Source organism: Lynx canadensis, chromosome E3, assembly GCF_007474595.2.
Source record: "Lynx canadensis isolate LIC74 chromosome E3, mLynCan4.pri.v2, whole genome shotgun sequence".
Taxonomy (NCBI): Eukaryota; Metazoa; Chordata; class Mammalia; order Carnivora; family Felidae; genus Lynx; species Lynx canadensis.
In genome coordinates, this window is record NC_044318.1 from 31,130,293 (window position 1) to 31,150,743 (window position 20,451).

Here is a 20,451-nt window from a genome sequence, read left to right on the forward strand (position 1 = left end):
TCTCCTGACCACTAGTAATCGGACAGGAGACACACCCAAAGGCAACCGAGTGCGGGCCAATCAGCAGTTGGTGTAGCTCAGGGCCAAAGGTCAGCCCAGGCCCTGGCTGGATGCCGCCTTCAGACTGGGGGACAACCAGAGGCTGGGCGGTGGCCTCAGAACAGTGGGTCCCACGGATACTTTGACCCCACCCATTTTTCCCAAATTTGCCTAGTGCTGGAATAAACAGACCAAAATTCAATCTACCTGCGTTCCTTGTAGGTTAAAATAGGGTGCTTTTCATACACTCAAGTTCTTTGAGCCTCTTTTGGATCAGGGGAATCAAGTACTCGGAGAAACTCGAGATTTGTTCAGGATCCCAGAGCTAGAAAATGCCAGAGCCACAGTTCCACAGAAAGTGGTTTATTGCTTTTAGAACAAAATAAGATGCTTTTAGAACTTTTGTTAAAGAAAAACGGTTAGAACTTGAAAACGTTTCTAAAACAATGTTTTGTCACCGGATGCAAGTAGGCACTTCGAGAAAACTGCCCGCTTGCAACTGTGCAGACCCAAGCTGCCCGGTTACGTGGAGCGAACGGCTTAGAAGCGGGGCTTGCGCTTGCGGCCGGTGTACTGGGTGTCGGGTCTGACCTCCCTGTGGCAAGGAGACAAGGGGGCGGTCTCAGAAAAAAGAACAAAGGACCTACACCTCAGGGACGCTTTCAAGTGCAGGCGATCCCTTGGTGGCCACAGACTGCCCCCTCCCCCCATCCCCAGCCTGTCCCCAGCCCAGGTACTCACTTGCCCTGCCGCCTGCGACGCTCCTTCTTCTCCAGCACCCACTCACGGCTCTTCCTCACCACCCCGCGCCTCGCCATCCTGCGCTGGATCCTATGCGGGAAACACAGCTCTGAGGGCACGGGTGGAACCCACGTGGCACTCAAGCTAGTCCACGCAGGGAAAAATAGTGGTCCTCCCCGAGGCAGGCGGCCTCTGATGCCCCTGCCACAGAAGTCCCTGCTTCTGGACACCTCTCCTCCCCCAGTGATATCCCCTGGGGCCAAAGCAGTTGTCTGGTAGAAGAGCGGGAGGTGAGAGGCCCTGCTCCCTCATGGGCATCTTTGTGGCAGTGACCACCTGTTTAGGTGTGTTCCCTTGTTAGGTGCTGCCTGTCGGGCAGGCAGGGGGCCGAGCTACTTTCAGGGCAACACGGGCCAGGGTCAGCCCTTGAGAGCCTGGCACTGCCAAGGACAGCCAGAGGCCCGATGCCCAGTGCTGCCGACTTCGGACCCTAGTCCGGCTGCGGGGTCGGCGTGCCTGGCATAGACCAAGTGGGGGTTCCCAGCAACGACAGATGTCTGAGGCAGGAAAACAAGGCTGTCAGCTCACGGCAGCCGCGACAAGGATCCTCAAGCACTGATGTTGGCCTCCAGCCCTGGCTGAGGAGAAAAGGGACCCCTCACAGCCCCATGGGAGAGAGGCCCTGGGAACAGGGAGAAGCCTTTTGTCCCTAAACCACATCCCCACCTGGCAGCTGGGCTCAAACGATTTCCAGCATAATTCCTGCCACGGAGGGCCGCTCGCCATTTGAGTAACAACCATTTCCTGAGCACCTGAGCGCCGGACCCGTGGATGTCCTACGGCAGATACGAACCAGGCTTGCCCTTGAAGAGCCCACGACTGGGCCAGGGCAGGGACCAGCCACACCAGGCAAAGCGAGTGCAGAGACCCAGCAGCTACTGAGGGAATGACACGGAAAGGAAAAGCAGAGTCTGCGGAAAACAAGAAGGCTGCTGAGATAAGCGGGCATTTCTGCAGGCCGAAGGTGGGGTGGCAGCAAGACCAGAAGAACCACGCAAGGGTGCGGCACTGAAAGGACCGAGGGAGAGTTAGGGAACAAGAGTCCCGTGTGCCAGGCGAGAGAAGGGGAGGGGTCCAAGTGAGATCCTGAGGGTCCAAAGCACAAGTTCCCTCCTTGCATGAGGGCCAGTGCAGGCCGGATTCCAGCACAGACCATGTTTGCAGCTACTTCTCATCTGTTCTGACCTAAGAATAAAAGTCAGAATCATTAAAAACGAAAAAAAACTCAGGGGCTTGGTCGGCTGAGCATCTGACTTGATTTTGGTTCAAGTCATGATCTCGTGGTTCGTGGGATCAAGCTCCGTGTCAGGCTCTGAACTCAGCATGAATCCTGCTTAAGAATCTCTCTCTCCCCTCTGCCCCTCTCCCCTGCTCACACGCTCTCTCCCTCTAAAATAGAAAGTTAAGGGCGCCTGGGTGGCTCAGTCGCTTCAGTGTCTGACTTCAGCTCAGGTCATCATCTTGCGGTTTGTGAGTTTGAGCCCCACGTTAGGCTGGCTGCTGTCAGTGCAGAGCCTGCTTTGGATCCTTTGTCCCCCCCTCTCTGTGCCCCTCCACTGTTCATGCTTTCTCTCAAAACTGAGTAAAAACACATGAAAAAATTTTAAAAAGAAAAAAATCTCAGAATCTCACTTGGCTGGGCCAGTTCACGGAGGTGTGAATACAGGCAAGGAGTGTGCTCTCCCTTCAGTAAGCAGTGGGTGGCCAATGAGGTTTCACAACAAAGAAGTGAGACAATGTGATCTAGACACTTCAGCACGTACAGGCAGTGGTGCATGAAAGAAACATTAAGAATGCCCACAACCAGGGGGCAGGAGTCTGAGGCACCAAGTGCAAAGCAGGAGGCAGCTGCCAACAGGGGGCTGGAAGTACAGGACTAATGATCAAGGGTCTGTAAGGAAGGACAAGCTGGGTGGCAAGCTGGGAGCCATAGAAGTAATGATGGGAAAGAGTCATGGGGGCAGATAAGAGCAGCAGGTGGGGGCAGTGAGCGAGGGCCCCGGACCAAAGGTGCCAAGAAGGAAGTTGGGCAGTAGTGGCAAATGCCACAGGTGGACCGAGTCATCAGAGAGAGTCAGAGAGACTGACAAGAATGATTAGACAAAGGGGCGCCTGGGTGGCTCAGTCGGTTAAGCGGCCGACTTCGGCTCAGGTCATGATCTCGTGGTCTGTGAGTTCGAGCCCCACATCAGGCTCTGTGCTGACAGCTCAGAGCCTGGAGCCTGTTTCAGATTCTGTGTCTCCCTCTCTCTGACCCTCCCCTGTTCATGCTGTCTCTCCCTGTCTCAAAAATAAATAAAACGTTAAAAAAAAATTAAAAAAAAAAATGATTAGACAAAATGACAAGAACACGAGAAGGCCAGATCATCCTCCCAAAGGACAACAGCCCCCTGCCCCCCCACCCCCTGAGCTGAGGACCCACAGAGCGAGTGCCCACAGAGCCAGGGAGACAGGCCTGTGCCGGGCACTGTGCCGGGTCTGCCCACACACACGCGCTCTGCTCCTCCACACACTGCCCGGGTGCTGGCATTATCCCCTCGCTGAACAGCCGAGAAACAGACGCTTACCTAAGTTTACAGTTAGCATATGTCGTCTGTAGACCCCAGTGTGAGGACAAGAGGGATTCTATGGTGGGTGGAGGGGGATGAACCACGTGCACATCCTCTGTGAGGTGGGAGAGGGCGCCACTCGCTGGGAGCAAGTGGTGGGCGACTTAGAGCAGAAAACATCTAGGAGAGCCCCCCCACCACCGGCCCGCAAATCCCCACGGGGAACACGGGCTGAGGAAGCTAACAGAGATGACCGTGGGGAGGTCAGGGGGCTCCACTCTGTAGTGGACACAAGGAACACACTTGTGATCTTCACCACCCGTGGCCTTCCTGACCTATTCTCTGCGCATTTTTCCCCTTAAACGTCTTAAAAGTCTTCAGGCTTCTCACTCACATCAACCAGAACTAAGAAATAACCTCCTTCACTGCCTTCCCATCAATTATCCAGTCAGCAAACACCGGAAACCTTTCACTAACAATAAGACCCGACTCTGGGATCAGGGACACACCAGCAGAGCCCAAGTCCTCCTTCTGGCTGGGGAGCCAGCAAGCAAACAAACACACAGGATTCAGAACAGTGAAAGGTGGTAAGGAAAACAAAGGGTAAGGAAAACTCACCAAGGATACTGGAACAGATAAATGGCAACGTGTGATTTCCCTTTCTCAAAAATTAAAGGAAAAAGAAAGAATTCACCTTGCTGCTGTGCAGAAAATCAATTCAAAGAGGCAAAGTGGAAGGAGGCCAGTGCCGCAACTTCCACACTCCAGGCAAGGACGGTGGGGGTTCAGACCAGGGGAGGGGACCGGCTGTCACCCGGACAGACACAGAGGACTGGTCAGATGTGAGGTAAGAAAGACAAGAATGACTGTGTGGGGAAGGACAGAGGAAGGCAGTCTTGGTGTGAAAAACAAGAGCTGGGTTTTGTTCCCAATACTTGTGGGAAGCCTAGGTATGGATACTTAGGAGGCAGTTAGGAAAATGGAGGTGAGGTTGAGACCATAGGCATAAACCCAAAGCAACAAACCTGGAGTTGGTGATTAAGGCGGCAGAGAGAGAAAGGGTCCGGGCTGGGCCCCAGAGTGCTCGGAGAAAGAGGAGCCAGCAAGCTGAGGACAAAACCAGGATGGCAGGCAGGAGGCCGAACTGGGAAAAGCATCGAGGGAGTGGCTGGCTGTCGTCAGTGCCCGAGGAACAGGCAGGTTAAGAGGAGGACAAGAGAGAAAGCGGACTGAGAAGCAGCCACAGATTTGGCAAGACAGAGGCTGGCGTGGCCTTGAGAAAAGCAATCCATGAGGAGACGGAGGTGGGAGCAGAGAGGAGTGAGAGAATGGTGTGGTGGAGCAAGCGGCACACGTGAGATGTGACCCAGAGGGAAGCCCATGCACGAGGGGGCGCAGCGGGGGGAGTTAGGGCGCTTAGGGAGAAGACAGAAGAAACAGGGTCTCTGCAAACTGAGGGAATGACCCAGGAGAGTAAACATGAGGACACAGGAGCGGGGAGGGAGAGCCAAGAGGGGACAGAGGCCAGGATGCAGGTGGCGGAGGCAGCCTCGGGGAGGGAGGAGACAACCCGGCAGTCCTGGCAATAGGGAAGGCAGAGAGAGGAATGAAAGATGGTTGCGTGGCTGTCCACAGACATCCAGAAGGGCCCCTGCTGCCCAGCCTGAGGCAGGAGCGGGCACAGGCCCACAGGGTTCCCCACTGTTACCACCCTGGTGTCACTGCCACACTTGAACCTCAGAGACCTGGTGCAAGCAGAGAGCCACGTAGGACGACCCCGGCAGAAGCAAGCCCCCGCAGTCCAGGCAGGGGTGACAACTGCTTACCTCTCACTCGTGAACGCAGACTCCGTGGCCTCCTCTTCATCAGCAGTTTCGGTCAGGGCCTGTGGGGACCAGCGTGCTCTTAGATCAACCTGGAGATCTCTCAACCCACCTGCCCCACCCCAGAAGGTCAGGCCACCCAGGCCTGAGTCCTTCCAACAGGTACCAGGCCCAGCCCCACAAGAAGGGAATCTAAAGGACACGAGCCTGCAAACTCTGGATCCCTCACCTTTGGCAGAAAGGTCGAAGGCCCAGAAAACAAACAGAGGTAGAACCTGAAACCAGAAAAGTACAGAGTGAGGGCTGGGCTCATAAAGCCACGCACAGGTACAAGTCTCCACACTCCTTCCCAGGAACAGGTGCAGAATGTGTAAGCCCCGGTGACCCAGCCGAGCACTCCTCTGGCCCACTCATCACCCCAACACCCTCTCCGCTCAACGCGGACAATACACTAGCCCCCAGCACTCACTTCTTTGCCTTGGCGCTGTTGGGGAAATCCACCACCACGCCACCAGTGAAGCCAGCCTTGGTGGCCTGGATCGTGATCAGCTCCAACTGAGAAGAAAACGGCAGCGAGTCAGGCAGGGAGACTGGGGGAGCAGACAGCTTCCGCTCCACTCCTTTCGAGAAGCCAGTCTGCCCCCCAGGGTGGACCCTACCCAGGAGAGCTGAAGGTCTTCATCAAACTGTTCCCAATTCTGAGTCCCCAAAAGGCGTATACACAGGAAAGTGCAGGCTGGAACAGCAACTCCCCTGGTTCTCACTTTTCTAGCCCAGGGACCCGTCTCCCTGCTCCCATCTCAGGAATGAAAGGCCACCATTCAGGAAACAAACTCCTTCAAGTTAGGGGCCGGGGACAGCTCACCACTGGTCTATCAGGGTCTGCACCTATATCTCCTCATCCCCATGGCGTGACCCGCCACAGAACAGACAGCTGTTGCCATCCTATCAAATCCTCCCCCCACTGCCATTCATTTGGTTACAGAAATCAGACACATCCTCATAATTGTAATACCACAGATCAGCCGAGAGAACACACAGGTCCTATCCTAGCCCGCAGAAACCTCTCCCTCAGGTACTCACTCCCTACTTTTCCCACCAGTCAGCAACAATTTCCTTGTTCCGTCACCTCCTGACAGCAAGAGGGCAGGTGAGGGAGGCACAGGACAGCTTACCTGTTCTGGGTCTCTCCCCCTCCCCTGCACCTCCAGTAGCCAAGGCGCTCACCTGCTCAGAGTTCTCAGGATACAGCTGCAGGACAGCCCGGGCTCCACGGACCTATAAGCAACAGAAACATCACTCTCCTACAAACATACCATGGGCTCAGGGCCCAACACTTCTCTCTTCCTCGTTCACTAAATATCTGAAATCCCACTGTGCACGTGACCCTGTTCTCAGGGCTGGGGATGTAGCCGTGAACAAAAGAGAGAGCGCCTGAACTCTTGAAGGCCCGTTGCAGTGAGAAAGGCAGCTAATACATGGTGGTGACTTAGTGCCAAGAAGAAAACCAAATCAGGACAAAGGAATGTAAGTGACAGGAGACTATTGGGTTTACTTTTGGCTCAAGGAAGGCCTCTCTCTGAGGAACACTTGGGCAGAATCCTGACTGTAACGGGGAGCTGGCTGAACATAGAAGGGAAAACCATTTCCACAGAAAGGCAAACACAAAGGCCATTAGAACCTCAGATTAACCCCAGTGTGTGTGTGTGCAACAGAAACCACATAACACACAAGGACAGCCAGCCATCCACAAGAAACAACCCATTCTAGGAAAACCAGGGATGAAGCGAGGTGATTAAGAAGAACCCAGATATACCTGGCCTGTTCCAAAAAGGAAAAGAACTCATTTTTAGGACTTAAAATCTCAAACTATCAATTGATCCTATTAAACAACTGAAATCAACACCATCAGTTACAAAAATAAAAACCTACTGAAGGCTCTGTCTGTGATAAATAACCCTCCTGCACCCCATCTGAGCATCAGCAGTAGGGGAGAGGGAGGGTGGGAGTCACAGGATGTAAGCACTCTGCATGCCCTGGACAGGAGGTCTCTGTCCTCACTCCGTGCAGTCCGTGCCCCCACACCAACTTCCGATTAAAATTTAGTGCAGCCAGACACAGGAACTGTGATCAGTCTCAGACACCACCATCTTTTGCCATTTCATTAGGGAGTGTCAGACCACCAAGCTCTCTCTTTAGGCCAAGACAGGAGAACCATGATAAGGTCCTGCCACCCCATGCAGTACCATTTGAATGGCTTTCCCCTGGGAAACTTACTACTCCATTACTGCCTGTAGAAGGGAGAAGTGGCCAGCCCAGACTGGGAGACGATCTCATACTCACCAGCACAGAGTAAAGAGAAGAAAAAAAGCAGTATAGGCGCTTGGCAGGGATGTCAGACTTCTTATTTGCATTACAGAGCCACTGGACAGCAGAAATGCTGAGAAAGGAAAGGACCCCAGTCAGGACAAGTACCAACATGCAATGCTCTCTCCAGCCTCTTCAAGACTCTAACACCACACACAATCCTTGAGCCCCAGGTGAAACCCTCCTGCCTATAACTCTCTTTCTGGGCCTGTGCAGATCCACTCCAGGTCACCATTCTATAATACCGGATGGAGGAGAGTAGAGAGAAGGTTGGCATCAGCTTCCTTGTAGCCAATCTAAACCAGTATTTTCTCAACCTTGTTTCTCCATGCATCTCAAATTTAAAATTACTCAGTGTGTCAAGGCTCTCTGCCACCTACCCCTTCATTCCCTTCCTCTAATCAAGGGAAAACCCCTTTATAGTATGTACACGAAGGCACTCATTCACTTTTTCTCCCCTTCAATCGGTTCCTTCAACTGTACCTGTGTCTTCACCATCCCCAGATTTAAAACGCTCAAGCAACTATTATGTACTCCACTCAGGTGTTTCCCCCTTCACTGCTGTGTACACACATGAATGGAAGCCCAAACCCCACTTGTCTGTCCAACTGCCTCTCCCAGGTTTTACCTTCCTCTACCACTCTCCTGGTCAGCACTCATCACCACCTCCAGCTTGCTTCAATAACCTAACTAATCTCTCCTTTCTTTTCCTTTTTTTTTTTTTTTTTTTTTTAATTTGAAGGAGTGGGGGAGCACATGCAAGCTAGCAGGGGAATAGGGGCAGAGAGAGCAACAGAGAGAGAGAGAGAGAGAGAATGAATCTTAAGTAGGCTCAATGCTCAGCACAGAGCCCGACGCGGGGGTTAGCCCCACAACCATGGTATCACGACCTAAGCCGAAATCAAGAGTCGGCCCCTCAACCAACCAAGCCACCCAGATGCCCCTCTCCTCAATAATCTTCCCAAAATACAGCTCTGATCTGGTTACTCCCTAGCTTCCCATCAATTACTGAATAAAGCTCAAACTTCTCAGCATGGAATTTAAAAAGCTCTCATTCTTGAGGTGCCTGGGTGGCTCAATAGGTTAAGTGTCCAACTCTTGAGATCGGCCCCTGAGTCGGGCTCTGTGCTGACAGCTTGGAGGAGTCTACGTGGGATTCTCTCTCTCCCTCTCTCTGTCCCTCCTTTCCTTGCATGCACCTGCATGCATGCGCTCTCTCTCTCAATAAACAAACTTAAAAAAACACCTCTGGTCTTTCCCACAATCTATCAGGTTCCTTTCCCTGGGCACTTCTGTGCCTTTGTTCACACTGTTCCTTCCCTCAGAGCCCCATCCCCAGTCCCAGGACTATCCAAGTTCCTCTGAGCCTTCAAGGCACAACCCCAGCCCCTCCTCCTCCTCAAGGCTTCCCCGTGCTCTCTAGCTTTTCTTCACTGCTCTGGTGGGTCCCACAACTCTGGTCACACCCCACTCTCAACTTCATGTTTAGCTGTATGGCCCATGTCTTATAGCACCTGACACACCATGAAGAGTTAAAAATTAAAAGAAAGGGGGGCGCCTGGGTGGCTCAGTCGGTTGAGCATCCGACTTCGGCTCGGGTCATGATCTCACGGTTCGTGGGTTCGAGCCCCGCATCGGGCTCTGTGCTGACAGCTCAGAGCCTGGAGCCTGTTTCGGATTCTGTGTCTCCCTCTCTTTCTGCCCCTCCCCCACTTGCACTCTGTCTCTCTGTCTCAAAAATAAATAAACGTTAAAAAAAAAAATTAATGGGGCGCCTGGGTGGCGCAGTCGGTTAAGCGTCCGACTTCAGCCAGGTCACGATCTCGCGGTCCGGGAGTTCGAGCCCCGCGTCAGGCTCTGGGCTGATGGCTCAGAGCCTGGAGCCTGTTTCTGATTCTGTGTCTCCCTCTCTCTCTGCCCCTCCCCCGTTCATGCTCTGTCTCTCTCTGTCCCAAAAATAAATAAACGTTGAAAAAAAAAAAAATTAAAAAAAAAAAAAAATTAAAAGGACTGTGTTGTATTTCCACAAACCTCGCAGCACCTTGTACCATGTCTTACATATAACAAATGAAAAAAAAAAAAAAAAAAAAAAAAAAAGTAGTAAGTTTGCCATACTCTCTCTCCTCTCAAAAACAAATAAAAAGCGACTACTTACTTCTAAAACATACAGACCGTATCACCGGCCTTTGGTTTGCTGCAGCTTAGAACAATCTCACTCAACCGTTACTAAAAAGCAATTGCTTTCCTTGAAATGATTTCCCCCACTCTTGTTCCCAGATGTAAACTAATCCCTTACCCTAGAAGAAAATCTTCAAATCTACATTTTTACTGCTTACCCAGATCCCTAATGCTCAACCCACAATCACAGGATTAAAGCTGACTTCTTCCCCTATCCCCTACCCTCCACCCCATCAACAAAGAGAACAGAGAATACACCAAATAATCAACAATTTACCACAGGACACAAAGAACAACTTCATGTTTCTAACAGTCACTTCAACGTTCTAAGATCTGTTATCGAAGTACTACGTAAAGGCTCAAAACTTAACCCAGACAACCCAAAAAGGACTAAGCCACTGAAGAAACTGGCAAATCCCGGACCACTCTCCATTACAGTTAGTCAAAAAGAAGGAAACAAGATGGCTGCTGGGGCCCACAAGATGGCTCCTAGAGGTGTAAGAAGCCACCTCTCCACCACCCTCCAACAAAGCACAGAGAATCTATAATCTATACCAGTGGTACCTGAACCTGGCAGCGCAAGATGATCAAAGGAGTAGACAGTTTCAAATTTTTTTTTTTTTTCAACGTTTATTTATTTTTGGGACAGAGAGAGACAGAGCATGAACGGGGGAGGGGCAGAGAGAGAGGGAGACACAGAATTGGAAACAGGCTCCAGGCTCTGAGCCATCAGCCCAGAGCCCGATGCGGGGCTCGAACTCCCGGACCGCGAGATCGTGACCTGGCTGAAGTCGGACGCCCAACCGACTGCGCCACCCAGGCGCCCCTAAGGAGTAGACAGTTTCAAAACACAAAAAATGCATAATTGGGGACACTGCTCTAACCAGGGATGTGTATTTCTAAGTCTCCTGTGTAACTCTGCACAACCAGTTTAGGAAGCACTGACCTGCAGGACTAAAAGCAGGAACTGAAGACTCTTACCTGATACAACCATCAAAGGTGCCTGGTTTGAAGGGAATGCCCTGGCCCATGTCCCCCAGAAGCAAGTCTCCCTCAGTGTCTCGGTCCAAGGCCGCATCTACATTGGACGATAATACGTCAGGAAAACAGACGACGCGTAGCTGCTCCGTACTCATGAAGCGTAGTCTGCTCCAATGCTAAGCAGCACATACTTACCCAGCATGGCAGGGCTGATGTCGATGCCCACCCAATAATGCCCCTCATCCGAGAGATAATCTCCACTCAGCCCAGAACCACATCTGGAAGACACAATAAAAACAGGAACTCAATAGTGTGAGCAGGAAAGACACTCCTCCACCTGGACAAGCTGAACTAGGCCCCAGGATCTCACCCAATATCCAACAGGTAACAGGGCTGACCCTCGGGCAGACAAAGGAGCTCCAATGCGCGCCCAGCCATCTTGGTCTGGACATCAATCATCCGTGAGCTGGGAAGGCAGAAAACACAAGTGATAAAGGAGTTCTGGGCTAAAACATTGCTCAGAGCAAAAGAAGAGAAAGAGAACAAGGCACAATCACCCTGAGGTACCGTCCCAGTCACCATACCCAACTACACCTATTTAAGAGCGACCCCCAAAGTCCATGTAATACAGCAACAAGTTATTTTGCGACACAAATTACAACTTTGCCAGCTGCAAAACTGATGTGAAGGGAATAAATCGCTTAGCTAACGACTAACTATTGCCTATTTTCAACTCCATGTGGTTCTGATATGTTTATTACTTAAAAACGCGTTTTCTGGAAAAATTACCCACCATAGTTACTCTCCTGTATAAAGCTTAACAAGGTACAACAAAAATCCATAGCAGTTGCTACCCATGAGAAATATAATGCAAGCCACGTGGGACTTTCTTAGTGCCATGATTAAAATGAAATGCTAAAATTAATTGTAATAGTTTACCCAACCCAATAATCCTGGTAATATATCTTAACCCGATATGCTCCAAATAGCATTTCAACACATCATCAACATTCAATAGGTAAAATGTTAACATTTTCTTCACAGTAAGTCATTCCGACCAAACATTACTTCAAGAGAATACTGCCTCTTAACAAAACGGATCTTTGGTGTTCTCTGCCTTTCCCAAGATCAAGAGGAAGAATCGCACTGAATTCTGCAGCTGGGAAAAAAGCTTATGTTGCTACATAATGACAACCGGATCAGAGATTTCTGCTGGCCTTGGTCTTGGACTCTAATTTGAATGGAAAAGTGGAGAACAGTTATCTCTAGAGTAGTGATATCAGAGAGAGCAGGCTTGGAAGTCCCTGTTCTAGCCTTCACCTGTTAAATGACTCTATGGTTAACACAAGTTAACTCCCCCCCTGAAATTCAGATTCTACACCACTTGTCATAAGACCTTAACGATAATGCAAACAGGGGCACACCGCATTCTGGGAATACTACTTCCTCCCCCTCAACAGCACTGACCCCCCTACACGTATCCACCGCCCCTGCCGATTTTACCGCATGCTTCAAACAAGCTGTCACATGAAACTTTGAGAACCCCCTAGAGAAAGTACGCACGATTCACCTCCATTTTAATGCTAAGTTCACCGAGGCCCAGAGGGTTCCGAGACTTACTCAAAAGTTGCCTTTCCCACCGTAAAAAATAGGATCAATCCGGGTCCCTTCCTTCCCCAACACCCCAAACTCTTGCGTGCTTTCCAAGTAGCGCCAGCTATCAGGGTAACTTGCCGGCCCGCGAACCCCGACGCCGCGCAACATCTAGGCTCCCCTTACTTGCGCACGTATTTCCGGGCTTCATTCTTGTCATAAAACTGCGGGAAAGAAAAAGAGAAGAGTAGTATAGAAGGAATCAAGACGCGAGGGCCTTAAATGGAGGAGAGAAGGACGCGCGCGAGCCGCAAGCCTCACCAGCTCCGGGGGCCCGCCGTGCTCCGGTCTCTTCCCGCGGAACGCCATCCCCACGCCTCAGCCGCGAGACTCACGCTAGTGTTCCGGGAACCCGGCTTTTATGTCTTCGGCCCCGCTCCCGCCCAAAAACACGCATGCTCCACCTTTCTCCCCGCCTCCCTTTTTACTCGATTGGCTAGAGGGCCGACGCGCTGCGAACAACGCGCGCTTCCCATTGGCCAGTTAGTCTCGCACCGCCCGCATGGCCCGTTCAAGATGGCAACCAAGCACGATCTGAGGTGGCCACGGCGGTTGCTGTGGGGGTTGTGGCTGGCCCGGGGCGCTCCACAGAGCCCGGGTTCCGGCCTGGGCCTAGAAGGGAGGACTTATTCCCAGGGCGACGGCCCATACTCGCGCACGGCGCTCTATGAACTGCTCGGCGTGCCCACCACAGCCACGCAGGCGCAAATCAAGGCGGCCTACTACCGGCAGAGCTTCCTCTACCACCCGGACCGCAACTCGGGGAGCGCCGAGGCTGCCGAGCGCTTCACGCGCATCTCCCAGGCCTACGTGGTGCTGGGCAGTGCCACCCTGCGTCGCAAGTATGACCGCGGCCTGCTCAGCGACGAGGACCTGCGCGGACCTGGCGTGCGGCCCCCCAAGGCGCCGGTCCGCGACACCGGCTCGCCCCGCCCCCCGCCCCCTGCGTCTCAGGCCCACGGCCGCGGTCAGGCCACCGCGGGCGGCAACCGCACCATGTTCGACTTTGACGCCTTCTACCAAGCTCACTACGGAGAACAGCTGGAGCGTGAACGGCGCCTCAGGGCCCGGCGAGAGGCCCTACGCAAACAGCAGGAGGACCGGGCCAAGAAGGGCTTCCACGGGGACGATACCCGAGACGCGACCTTTGTCTTCCTTCTCCTCACGGTCTTCATCATCATGGGCTTTCGTTTTTAAAAGGAGAGAGGAAGAAAGGGAGCAGCCCCCCGCCAGCCCCGAGAAAATGGCCTTTCCGGTGTTCTTGAACCCTTTGCCTTCCATAGTCTACCTCTGCGGGGGTCCGGAGAAACTGCTCTCCCCCTCCTGTTCCCCGCCCGCCCAGCTTAGCCGTCCACGTACGCTTCCCTCTCCTACGGTCCAGAAAAGAAGGCTTCTCGATGCCCAAGAAAGAGGCCCCAAGAAGAAGAGTCCCAAAAGCCCGAGAGTGAAGGGTTTTCTGGAGTCCCTTGGGTGCCTGCTTCCAGAGGTTGCCTTCCTGATGTCAGCTTCTGGAACACTTGCTCGGGCTTTATTGTAAAGCTCTGAGCAACAATTGTCTGCTCCTGCCCCGCGCTTGTACCGTGGGGCTCCTGTGTAACCTTGAACCGTGCAATGTGACCAATTGTTGGCTGCCAAAAGAAAAATTGTGGGGTTGTACGAACCTTGTCTTTCTGTGAGTTCCCCAGCCACAGGTGAGACCTGACGTAAGACTGTGATCTTTGGAAACCTTGCCATTCTTGTATGATCAGCCCCAGACCCCACTCCCTTTTCTGTTGATGGCATGTGGGAGTGGGAGAGCAAGGTCGTGGAGCATAAGGAATTGAGTGTTCCTGTGCCCACACTTATCTAATGTGTATGACCTTGGAGAAATTACTCTGTGGGCATGACAGCAGAGGAACAAATCATTTGCTCTCTTGAGGCCTGTCACACTTTATTATCTACAGTTCTAATGGGCTCATTGATTAAAACATGATGTGATAGAGTTAGGTTTATCCTTGGGACAGTCAGTATGCCTGTCTCTTGGTCATTCCTTTGCCAGCCAGCCCCATTGCTAACTGTGCAGCCCATCCCCTCCCAGAGATAGAGCGGCCAGCTGGGACGCTGAGTGGCTTGAATGTGGCCTGTCCTCTTGTTTAGCCCCACAAGCCAAGTCCTTGAAACCTGCTTGAGTTTAGGGTATACGGTAGTACAAGGGACAAGAGGCTTGTGGTGAAAACAAATTTCTTTATTCAGAGCTGGCTGAGGCTTTCTGTCTCTCCCTCTCTCTCTCTCTCTCTTTGTTTTGTTTTGTTTTTTAATATTTATTTTAAGAGCACATGTGTGAGCCCTGGAGAGGGGCAGAGAGAGAGGGAGAGAAAATCTTAAGCAGGCTCCATGTTCAGCCCGGAGCCCGATGTGGGGCTCCATCCCAGGACTGTGAAATCATGATCTTAGCCAAAGTCAGGAGTCGGACGGTTAACCCACTGAGCCACCCAGGTGCTCCTCTCTCTCTTTCTAAGCAGTTGGTCATCACTTGGCAAGAGCTGTAGAAGTCAGGCTGTCAACTCTGAGTCCCTGCGCGTGGTACATGTATTGGCTGTAAGATTTTAGGTGCTTAAGCATTAATGCATGGGGCCTAAGTGTAAAGCTGCGAGCTAGGGAAGCCTTTACAAGAGAGATCTACCACAAGGGTGAGGACAGAAGTGAGCGTAAGTTCTAAACAAAGCCAGAGGTGCTTGGGTATATGAGTAAGAAATCCTGCATTCAGTCTTTCATGTGAAATCCTTGTAATTAGGATAAGCCCACAGCTAGTTCAAACTGGTGTCTTGGAAACCATTTGATTCCCTCCAGCCTTGGAGGTCAGGGGCTGCAGTGACTGTACGATTCAGTGGTAAGGATTTGAGCCTGCTTGGATTCAGGCTTGGTGAGCTCAGCTAGCCTTGGTTTGGGGGGAGGGGTGTATGTACTTTTGAAAAGAACATTTAATGTTATTATGTTTCATATTTGGAAAACAAGTTCTTTTCGAAATCCAAACAACAAGTAGTGTTAAGCTTAGCAAAATGCACAGAAACTAGTGATTCTCAGCCAAGCTGTTGGCATTATTTGGGGCAAGGTTCTATCAAAGTTTCTATCAGAAAGGATTGGGGTTCTTTTGGGTTGGTTTATAAAAGCACTCGTGGTCTGTAAATTGCTGGGCCCTTTCTCATGGGCTGCTTAACGTAGACCTCAAGTTTGTTTTCTCTCGGTGAACATTCCCTGGGGCTCCAGAACATAGAGAAGGATAGAAAGTTACAGAAGACTGGAGGAAGGGGCAGACTCTGTGGAACTTCTGGAACATTCCATGCAACTCTGAGCAGGGTAGTCAATAAAGTTTGTTAATCATCCAACTGTAAGCCTCTCCTTAGGCGTAGGACCAGGCTCACACTATATTTAACAGTGCCTTCTTGCCTACCTCAGGTTTTTCTTAGCCTCAAGCTGAACTCTTAAGTTCCTACTCTGTACTCTCCCTAAAATGGAGTTTGGGCTCTTTATGGAAGGGGAGATGTGTAGGAGGATTTTTGAAGGACCCTCAGACCCCTTCCCACCTATCCCCCATGCCCGAGGATCGTCATAGGTCGTTCTTTTCTCAGTTTCTTACCTGCTCTGGAGAGGAGAGACTGAACCAGGTCGTGGACATTATCCCCTGCCTTCTAGGGGCTGCTCCCCAATTCCTAATAATGGAAGAAGGCTCAGACACGCTCAACTTGAGTCCCTTTTCTCCTTTTGATCACAAACTAAAACAAAACTCCCTTGAAGGTTTGGACCTAGGACAGGAGGTGGACCAGAGCAGCCCAGCCTGCCTTGGGCTGTGTTCCCTGGGGTGGGGATGGGGTTGCGAGTACAGTATCAGGCTGAGTGAGCAGCACACACAAGGCCTAAATGGGGAGACCCGGCTGACAAGCCAGGAGTCAGGTTGTCAGGCAACTGTATGTTGTATACTGTCTTTGGACTGGATCAGGACTTCGTTTCTCCTGAGCCTAACTTTTCCCTTTGTCGCATTTTGTTTATTGCTGGGTGAAATGATCTGTTACAGATCCCCCTCTGAAGTTCTGGCATTTCGTTCACTCGGCACACCTTGCCTTCTATAGTGATCCCAGCGTGAGCCAAGATGAGGAAGAAGAGCCTACCTTAGGCCGGTGTGTGGCCTCTCTGGTCATTTTTATACACGTGTATATAGTCCTTACAGCCAACAGCTGAGGTGCCAAGGATGGAACCCAAGTGAGCGGCCATCATACTCCCTTTTGGGCAAATGACGGTGGGGATGGGGGAAGGGGTGTGTATCTCGGACCTTCCTGGAAGGTCACCAGATCCCAGGAAGAAAGGCTGAAACAGGACAGCTGGTAAGTGGTGGTGTTACTTCAGTCCACTGTCTCGAATTCAGTGCACTAGATAAGTGCGCTCTATCCTGGTCTTTGCCTCCTCTCAGTTCCTCACCTGGTGACAAGGTCACACACTGTCACCTGCCTATGATCAGGATCATAGGAGAAGGCCCGCCTTACCTGTGCTCAGTGCCTTGGTTCTCAGGCCCAGCTTGTGGCCTCGGTGGCCATAGGGTTTGTGCAAAGCAGTTGAGGGTCCCTCTGAGGATGAGAGTGACCTGAGTCTGGTCCTCTGAACTTGCAAATACTGAGAATACTCGGTGCTGTTGTGCCCAAGAAGCAGGTGCAGAGAACTCATCTTCACCATTTGCTATGAGGTCATAGCGTCACTCACGATCTAGCCATCTCACCACCATCTCTTAAGCCTGTCCAAACCTGGGGTCCTCTAACCAGACTTGAGGTGTGTTTGCCTTTCCATCCTGCTTTGGCCCCTTCAGCTTTCACACCCTCAGTCCTGGGAGGGGGCTGCTCCTAAACGAAAGAAAGCCTGTTTCAGGAGGACCAAGGAGAGGCTGAGATTTGTGGGTCACAGGCCACATAGCCAACCTGCACACAGTGTTTGGCTGTGGTTGGCACAGTGTCTTAAAAAAACTTTAGCCAACTTTCAAATCTTGGGAGACTGTATAAAAATCTAGAATTCTGATTTGTCTCAAAAAAATGAGAAAACGTGCTGCCATTGCCCTCACACGCACACTCGAGTGTACTACCACGTGGGAGAAACTGTAACATTTGCCTTTGAGACAGGACATAGCCCCCCATTTCACTGTGTTCCCACCAGCAGACAGGAAATGTAAAAGGCCTTGATCTACACACTTGGACATTTTGCTCATAATAGAGGGGTGTCTATATTCCATGTCTGTCGAGATGGAGAAAAAAAAAAAAGAACCATGCATTTCCAAAAAAAATGAGGGAGGCTGTATTCCTTTGTGGAAATGGACTGCTTTGCACCTCTGTGACCTTCCTAGCCCTGGCAGACATTTGAGTTTGCAGATCCCTGGGCTACATCATATGTTGTTCTGAGAGCTCACACTTAAGCGGGGAGGCAGAGTGTAAACCTTATTTTCATTGTGGGACAAGAAGGATCTTTTGAGAAGTCTACAGCAATGGCCAAGGTCCTAGACAAAGCCAGAGGTCCTTTGGTACAGTAACATCAATTCCTGCACTCGCACTCAATCTTTTGTATAAAATCCGTGTATATAAGTTGGGATAAACCAGCAGCGAGTCCAACTTGGTCTCTTAAAAACCATTTGATTCTCTCTAGACTTAGAGGTCAGGGGCAAGTTCTTAGCCGTGGCTTTGCAGTGACCACACCACAATTCAGTGGTAAAGATCTGAGCCCACTCTGGTTCAGGCCTGCTCAGTTCAGTAAGCCTTGATTGGCTCAAAAAATGGTATTATGTTTTATATTTGAGAAGGAGGGAAACTTAGGAAAATACTCAAAAGCTAGTGATTCCCAAACAAGGATATGCACATAACAGACTTTCTTAAATGGTGGGAACTCTTGTGTTGTGTGTGTGTGTGTGTGTGTGTGTGTGTGTGTGTGTGTGTGTGTAAGTTTATTTTGAGATAAGAGAGAGAAAACTCCAAGCGGGTTCCGCACAGGGCTCGAATTCATGAACCATCAGATCATGACCTGAGCCAAAGTCAAGTATCAGACACTTAACCGACTGAGCCACCCAGGTACCCCTAGAAACTGTTTTTATCAAAAAGAGATAAAAGTTTTGTTCTTTGGACAATTTTTTCTTTTTGGTTTGTGAAAGCACTGGTGGTCTGTAATAGGTGAGACCTTTCTCATGGGCCCCTTGATTTAGATTCTCAAGTTCGCACTCTCTCAAAGAGGAGTGCAGCAGCCAGGAACATTCCCTGGGTGCCGGGAACCCCACAACAGAAAGTTCCAAAAGTTGTCTGGCAGCAGAGAGTACACAGACCACCTGGAACCTTCCAGAGCCTTCCAGAACATTCCATGTACTTTCAAGCAGGGGGCTTAATGAAGTTTAATTAACCATCCAACTCTAAGACTTTGCCATGGCCCAGAACTGAGCCCACTCTACTCTGTCAGTACCCGTACCCACCTGCCTCAAGTCTTTTATGCTGGAGCTGAACACCAAAGAACCTCGTTCCGTACCCCTTCTAAAACTGAGTTTGAACCCTTTGAGGGAGGTAAGGGGTGTGTAAGACTTTTGAAAGACATCATCTAGTTCCCTTGTTAACACTCTTCCCCTCTCAGATCCTCCCTTGGGTCATTCCTGTTTCTACTTACCAGCCCTGGGGAGGGGAGGCTGAGCTACTAGGCTGCGGACATTAGCCTGTGCCTTCTAGAGGCTTCTCCCCAATTCACAATAGTGGAGGAGGATTCAGGCACGCCCAGTCTTAGCTCCTTTTCTCCTTTTGGTTGCAAACGAACAACCCTGGAAGCTGGACCAGGAATGGAAAGCCAAGACAAGGGGGGCCCACCTTGCCCTAGGCTGTGCTGAGAATGTGGGAGGTCTTCCAAAGTTGTTCAGTCTTCTGTCATCTCAGGCAGGTACCTGGTGGTTCCAGTGTCCCTCGGCCCCCAGCAGTTCAAGTGCTGGCAGCAAGGACAGTAGGGGAACCAAGGCCAGTGTGGGGTAGAGCTTCTCAAGTGGGCACTATCTGTGTGTGCTTTGGCTGGGCCCCTGGCAGGGATACCTCTGCCTGCCTGCACTTGAAGGGCTCTGGAAGGCTCAAATGAGCCAGTCCCTCCAGCCATTGCTTACATCTCTAAAACTCCCATCAAGCAGTCACTGGGGTACTGCTCACACATCTTTGTGGTTGGTCCTCATTCTTCCTGTGGTTTCCACCATTGGTCTTGACTCTGACCTCCAGCTCTACATCTCTAGCCCTTGGAGATTCAGAGGCTAACTGTCTCACTTGTAGCCAGATCCCTCAACTACTCATCATGGGATTTAGTCCCAATCCTCTTTCTCATCATACACACTAGGGACATTGTAAGGAGACCAAAGGCGGTAGTTTGGTGGGTCGGTCCCTCTTACGGTGTAAAACTTCGGTGAAGAGCAGAGCCAACCCAATACTTTACTCTTTCTAGACGGTTCTATCCCTATTAACATGGACCAAGATCACACTCGCTTCTACAGCACTCTGCCCCCTCTTGTTTGCAGGACCTTCCATGCCTCCCTGCCAAACTTCATCTCATTAGGCTTGACCTAAGCTGATCCACGGCCTGTTTCTGCTCTCCTAACTTCTTGTCCCACACTCATCAGCCAAGCTGGTCACCTAGTATTCACCCTGGCTGAAGACCAATACCTTCAGCCTTATAGAAGCCCTCCATTCCTCAGCGGAGGTGGTCATCTGGCAGGCCAGAGCAGGAGCAGGCACCATCCTGACTGGGCTTACAGGCAGCCCAGGAGCAGAAGGTGCATACAGGTGAGGCGGTTGGGAGAACAGAGGTGGAGCAGAGTGTGCTTCTGGCCAGAAGTGCTGGGAAGTTAAGAGTTAGGAAAGACTCCCAGTCAGTAATCAGAGAAGGCTTCACGGAAGAGGCAGCAGCAGTGCTGGACCTGAAGGAGCTAGGCTTTGGACAGGCAGAAAGGAAGGGAGGGCATCTCTAGAGGAGGAAGCACAGGAACTCCGGTGTGGAGGCTGCAACGGCAGAGGCAGAGTGGCTGGTTGAGGGAGCAGAGA

General features: G+C 51.3%; 2 protein-coding genes and 1 non-coding gene across 6 annotated transcripts; 1 reads left to right on the forward strand and 2 right to left on the reverse strand.

The window, feature by feature from the left end:
- Window positions 1–386: 386 nt before the first annotated feature.
- BUD23 (BUD23 rRNA methyltransferase and ribosome maturation factor) lies at window positions 387–12,740 on the reverse strand. Of its 4 annotated transcripts, none has more exons than XM_030301010.1 (12): window positions 12,653–12,739; window positions 12,518–12,555; window positions 11,109–11,204; window positions 10,934–11,016; window positions 10,739–10,835; window positions 7,556–7,652; window positions 6,440–6,490; window positions 5,682–5,767; window positions 5,442–5,487; window positions 5,216–5,274; window positions 781–870; window positions 387–634 (listed from the first exon to the last, which is right to left on the reverse strand). In XM_030301010.1, the coding sequence occupies exons 1-12, from the start codon at window positions 12,698–12,700 to the stop codon at window positions 580–582; spliced, it is 846 nt and encodes a 281-aa protein (XP_030156870.1). In that variant the 5' UTR covers window positions 12,701–12,739; the 3' UTR covers window positions 387–579. The 4 variants fall into 4 exon arrangements, with proteins under 4 accessions (XP_030156870.1, XP_032447502.1, XP_030156871.1 ...); XM_030301011.1 differs by lacking the exon at window positions 387–634 and adding an exon at window positions 1,507–1,616 and having other exon boundaries at window positions 784–870; window positions 12,653–12,740; XM_030301012.1 differs by lacking the exons at window positions 387–634; window positions 781–870 and adding exons at window positions 886–1,418; window positions 1,507–1,616 and having other exon boundaries at window positions 12,653–12,740.
- LOC115504645 lies at window positions 1,332–1,462 on the reverse strand. The gene has a single exon (XR_003965749.1).
- Window positions 12,741–12,902: 162 nt separating the features above from the next.
- DNAJC30 (DnaJ heat shock protein family (Hsp40) member C30) lies at window positions 12,903–14,047 on the forward strand. The gene has a single exon (XM_030301435.1). It carries the CDS (start codon window positions 12,908–12,910, stop codon window positions 13,586–13,588), a length of 681 nt encoding a protein of 226 aa, XP_030157295.1. The 5' UTR covers window positions 12,903–12,907; the 3' UTR covers window positions 13,589–14,047.
- Window positions 14,048–20,451: the final 6,404 nt, after the last annotated feature.

Excerpts from the sequence above, each read along its gene's own strand:
- BUD23 (XM_032591611.1), bottom strand. The coding sequence starts at position 11,320 with ATGGTGACTGGGACGGTACCTCAGGGTGATTGTGCCTTGTTCTCTTTC. Across the intron at positions 10,836-10,933 it reads CATCAGCCCTGCCATGCTGG|ATGCGGCCTTGGACCGAGAC; the intron begins GTAAGTATGTGC and ends CGTCCAATGTAG. Across the intron at positions 5,488-5,681 it reads AACAGCGCCAAGGCAAAGAA|GTTCTACCTCTGTTTGTTTT; the intron begins GTGAGTGCTGGG and ends TTCTGGTTTCAG.
- DNAJC30 (XM_030301435.1), top strand. The coding sequence starts at position 12,908 with ATGGCAACCAAGCACGATCTGAGGTGGCCACGGCGGTTGCTGTGGGGG.